Genomic DNA, 5,610 nt, shown 5'->3' with positions numbered 1-5,610 from the left:
AGAATACTAAGTTTGGTTAGAAATTTTTGCAAATTATTCAGCACCATAACCATAAGTCTGAGCTTTCTAAACTAATGGTGGACAAATTTTATGTTTATGTTATTTATTTTTTACAAGATCACAATAGGAGTAATATTATGAGCACAAAATCAGTTTCTTGTCAAAATACTAGCTAGTTTTGATCTAAAAGTGATCATAAAATCAGTCATATTTTTCATTTGGCATAAAATACAAGAAACGTTTTCCACAATATATTCCCAAGAGCTCTTCAAAAATAATTTCATTGAAACACACATGGTTTTATTTCCCAGAAGCCTTGCAGCTTTTCTGCGCCCACTTTGAAGTTGATGAGCTTCAAGTTCAATGAAGCTCATTGGATCGTACAGGATATAAAGAGATAATTAAGTAATTCCCATTCCAATTTAAAAATTATTTTGAAGATTTTGGATTCAATTTTACGTTAAATTATTGACTTCTGAGAAATAAGAATAAAAAATAAGATTTTATTCAGATAATTATTTATATATAAAATATAGATATTTAAAAGAAAAAGTAAAAAAGGAGTAGGATTTGTCGGTTAACGTTAGTGGGGTCACACAATCAAATGAGCTATATACTCGTTCTCATAAATAGAAAATTATTAACTAGAATACAAAATTTCGCGCTAATTAATTAATGGCCACGCCTCTCTTCACTCACATCCTTCTGTAATTCTCTGGGTTCAAGTTCAAGATTCATCAAACTATCTTCTCTTATGCATATCAACTGTTTTGTGTTAACAACATATTTAAGAAAAGGGTTAATCTTGTTAATTATTCAAGATTCTAGTGATAACTAAAAACTCCTGTTTAATTTTCATTCCTTAGTTTTTTTTTTTTCTCGGATTTTCTTCCTTTCCGTTTTTGGGTTTCTTTTCCCTTCTCAGCTCAAGTTTAGGGTTTCTAATTTTGTACCTGAATATTTGTTTTTGCACTGGAGTCTTGTAATATTGTGTTCTTTGTTGTGTTTAACAATTTTAGTTTTAGGGTATCAATTTTTTTTCCTGAAAGATGGTTGGTTTTGGGAAGAAGTTGAAAGAAACACAAATTCAAGAATGGCAAGGGTATGTAGAATATATAACTTTCAGTAGTTACTTATGCTATTTCAAAGTGAAACTTATGCATTGTGTTCTGGCTCTAATGATAAATTTCTCTTTTTTTTTTGCATGCTCTTCTTTTCAGATACTATATCAATTATAAATTGTTGAAGAAGAAAGTGAACCGATACAGGCAACAAATTCAAGTCGGAAATGAAAATCGCCTTCATGTTCTTAAGGATTTCGCAAGAATGCTTGATGCTCAAGTAAGTGTAAAGTTTAGCTGCATGCTTAAATCCTAGTCAAGAAAGGTAGTTCATGTTAAATGATTAAGAAATAAAAGTTATATCCACTTGGTTCTTTCAAATGTTCAGATTGAAAAGATTGTCTTGTTTCTCTTGGAACAACAAGGAGCACTAGCTAGTAGGTTATCAGCTATTGGAGAACAGCATGATGCCCTAACAGAGCATCAAGATGCATCAAGACTTTCTGAATTACAAGAATCCTATAGAGCAGTTGGACACGATCTTTTAAGGCTTCTTTTTTTTGTTGAGATGAATGCTATTGGTTTGCGTAAGATTTTGAAGAAGTTTGATAAGCGCTTTGGCTACAGATTTACTGATTACTATGTCAAGACCCGAGCTAATCATCCTTATTCCCAGCTACGACAAGTGTTTAAGCATGTGGTAGTGTATCCAAATTTTTATTTAAAATTCTTCCTCCCAATCATTTTTCAGTGTTTAATTATTTATATCATCTTAAATTTTTTCTTTTCACACTTGGTATGCATATAGTTATGCATAACATGAATCTGTTAATTATATATGCAGGGCATTGGGGCGGTTGTTGGAGCAATATCCCGCAATCTTGTGGAGCTTCAAGACCACCCTGGGAACTACATATCAATATATGATCAGCCTGCTTTATCCCATCCGGTTTTCTCTTGCACCCATTGATATTATGCTATGTTATTGTTCTCTTTCTCTTTTTGAACATTATGGAGTTATTGTAAAAATTCAAATGCATTCTTTTTCTAAGAAATATTTAAAAGTTTCAAGTGAGTACAAACCTTTTAATTGGTAGAAACAGAACAAAAAATTACAGGGGATGTTTTAGCAGTCACTGAGTATGTATTTATTTTTCACACAAAATAAATAGGATCAAAACAAGCATGGAATTATAGCAAGGCCTCATTTGTTCAAAAGTAAAATTGATTGCACTTTTGATCCTCTTGTTGTTTGATTAAAGTAAATTAAAAATTGGTTCAACACAATGATTTTTCTGGTCTATAATTTTGTCAGCAAACAGAATTGAAACATAAATTGTTGAACTTAGGACAATAATCTATTGTAAGAAAAAATTAAGTCAAGTTGTGAATCTTGTTTTATTATGGGTAAATAACTTAGTGGATTTAGAATATACTAATTTTTTTCCATTTGTTGTTTCACGTAGCTTGTTATCTTGATTGAGAACTTAGTTTCTCTTTGGCAATCTGCCGTAGGATTGCTTTGCATATTCTGCTACTGTTGCAGTAATTACTAAATTTCAAATTATGCTGCAGATTAACAATTAAAAGCTATAAAACTTTATAGTTGACTTTAGCATTTGTGAGAGCGAATTTCAGACTTGAAGTTTCGTTGCCTGAACTTGAGTATGAAGGAATCCTATTCAGAACTTCTTGTGTGTTTTGGACGCAAATTACGCAGTTTAAGTTATGCTTAGTTATAGGACATGATTTTTTTATGACGTTAATATTGAACATAGATATGCCTGTCTTAATGTATCTATTTACTGCTTTTTATAACATCAATAACCTGTGCTTTCGATTGTTTCAAAATGTACTTTGTAAGTTTGTTGTATATTGAATGAATAATGTGCTCTGTCAAAATTTTGCAGGATCCTGTAGTTGATTCTATTAATGCAGCTGTGAACAGGTTATCAAACTCAACAAATTTCCTTGAGTTTTTGGGAAAGCATGCTTTTATTGTGCAAGATGAATTACGTAGTCCTTCTGAAGACCATGTCGTTGAGCAGAGATATCATTTTATGTCGCTTCTCCTGAACTTGGTGAACACATTTCTATATATGGTCAACACATATATTATTGTCCCTACTGCAGATAACTAATCTCTCAGCCTTGGAGCTGCAGCGACTCTTTGTGGTGTCATAATTGGGTCAATGGCTGTGGCGCAAGTGTTTTCTTCCGTTTATTTTAGTGCATGGTCAAATAGATCATACTTGAAACCCCTTATTTTCAGTAGCATCGTTCTGCTCATTGGAAACACCTTGTATGCACTGGCTTATGATCTTGATTCAATAGCAGTTCTTCTGATTGGTCGACTATTTTGTGGGTAAGTGATGCATGACCACTTTAGAACTTATTTATCTTAGCCGGTTTACCTGTGTTATTCACCAATTACTGTTATCATACTCCAGGTTAGGTTCTGCAAGAGCTGTCAACAGGCGCTATATCAGTGACTGTGTTCCACTTAAGTTGCGAATGCAGGCTTCTGCAGGCTTTGTCAGTGCCAGTGCACTAGGAATGGCTTGTGGCCCTGCTCTTGCTTGCTTATTTCAAACTAATTTTAAGGTTTACAAATTCACATTTAATGAGGACACTTTGCCTGGTTGGGTCATGGCTCTTTCATGGCTTGTCTATTTATTGTGGTTGTGGATTTCCTTTAGAGAGCCACCCCTGGAGACCAAAGAGAATTCCGTACCGCAGGAAGGTAATGCTGGTTCGTCAACAAGATTGAGCACTTTGGCTCTGCATTTTGCACTATACTTTCGTTTTCCGCTTCTTTGTGATTCAGTTCATAACATTCTGTCTCTTGTGTCTGTGTAGGTAAGGATTTTGTTACCTCTTAACAAACAATCTAAATTATCAAGATAAAATTCATACACACACACACACACGTTTGTTATTGAAACTTTATTGTTTCATCTTCCTTATTCTGCTATCAGTCTTAGTCCTACTTCTAGTCAACATCAGTGTGGTGGCTGATAGTATTACCCATATAAGACGTAGCTATGACTTTACCATTTCCAAGGCATGAACTTGGATCTTTACAATGAGTTGGGCTAGGCTGGATAGAGTACATTGCTAATACTTCATCTTTTCAGTCATTTTTTTAAGGTTATCATTCATGTTAACTAAAAAAAAATGTCAATTTTTCATGTTGTGGTTTTTTGTAATTGATTGTGTCTTGCTTCTTGTAGGGCTATTGGTACGTTATTCTGTAGAACATGGTATTACCCAGCCTTTGCTTTTGAACACTAAAGCAAAACAGAAAGATGAGCATGAAAATCAAGAACTCGATGATGATGATGATGAAGATTCTGAGGAAATTCCCAAACCTGTCACTTCAATTGTGTCGGCATATCGGTTACTTACACCATCTGTGAAGGTAAGAAGGAGCCTAAGCTACATTAAACGTTGCTGATCTTATTGTAAATTGAAGCTTTGCTGATTATTAGAAGTGCTTCTATCTGTCACTTTGTATGCACTAAATAAACATGACCTCTTATCATGCTTCTTTACTGTAGGTTCAACTCTTTGTTTATTTTATGCTCAAGTATGCGATGGAGATTCTGCTTGCTGAATCAAGTGTCATCACTGAATACTATTTTATATGGTCAACCAGCAGCGTGGCAATTTTTCTTGCAAGCCTTGGGCTAACAGTGCTTCCAGTAAACATCATTGTTGGGAACTACATCAGCAATATGTTTGAAGAAAGGTAAATATTTAGCTGTGATCAGGACAGGCACCTGATTTGTTTTTTCCTTATTTATGAGTTGCTCCTCTAGTTACTATGAATATGTTTTTTCTCATATCAAAATCACTGATCGCAGGCAAGTTCTTCTAGCATCTGAAATTATAGTGTGCATAGGTATACTCCTGAGCTTCCAGATATTGGTCCCTTATTCAGTGCCTCAATATGTTGGCTCAGCACTTATTACCTTTGTGGCCGCTGAAGTCCTTGAAGGTAAGGACCTATCAATAATAGTTAAAAGTTCAACACACTTGTATGATTGTATGATCCCATTTGGTTGACCAAATTCAGGTGTGAATTTATCGCTTCTATCTCGGGTCATGTCATCGAGGCTTTCACGTGGAACCTACAATGGTGGACTACTTTCAACAGAAGCCGGAACCCTGGCTCGAGTAATTGCAGATGGAACAATAACACTATCTGGTTACTTGGGTGAGAGTAGGCTGTTGAATGTAACCTTAATTCCTTCACTCTTCATATGTATCTCCTCCATTGTTGCTACCTGCTTTACCTACAACTCTCTTTACTAATTGGTTACCTTACTCTAATCTACAAAATATTGTACAGCTTAAATGAACTTACTTACTCCCGTATCATGAGACAAATATAATCTCTGATCAATCAATGATGATATCTACTTTATCTCTCTTTTTCTATGTCTTTCAGTGATTGAATTTTATTTATGTTTTCTCCAGTAATAATTAGTCAACTGATCACTAAATACACCGACGGAAAGTGACAAGAGTGGAAATGAAAATTATG

At 34.3% G+C, this 5,610-nt stretch overlaps 1 protein-coding gene across 1 annotated transcript; it reads left to right on the top strand.

Moving 5' to 3' along the window:
* Nucleotides 1–960: 960 nt before the first annotated feature.
* On the top strand, nucleotides 961–5,395 carry LOC116144035 (SPX domain-containing membrane protein At4g22990-like). Its single transcript, XM_031429492.1, is given in 10 exon segments — nucleotides 961–1,102; nucleotides 1,221–1,341; nucleotides 1,450–1,761; nucleotides 1,906–2,010; nucleotides 2,972–3,426; nucleotides 3,512–3,804; nucleotides 4,295–4,482; nucleotides 4,622–4,812; nucleotides 4,928–5,061; nucleotides 5,140–5,395. Coding segments are annotated over 10 exon segments (2,091 nt in total). The 5' UTR covers nucleotides 961–1,049; the 3' UTR covers nucleotides 5,379–5,395.
* The last annotated feature ends 215 nt before the right edge of the window (nucleotides 5,396–5,610 follow it).

Source organism: Pistacia vera, unplaced genomic scaffold (genome assembly GCF_008641045.1).
Source record: "Pistacia vera cultivar Batoury unplaced genomic scaffold, PisVer_v2 Contig437, whole genome shotgun sequence".
In the NCBI taxonomy this organism is placed as follows: domain Eukaryota; kingdom Viridiplantae; phylum Streptophyta; class Magnoliopsida; order Sapindales; family Anacardiaceae; genus Pistacia; species Pistacia vera.
The sequence above is the reverse complement of the archived record's forward strand: the minus strand, read 5'-3'. Positions and strand labels throughout refer to the sequence as shown.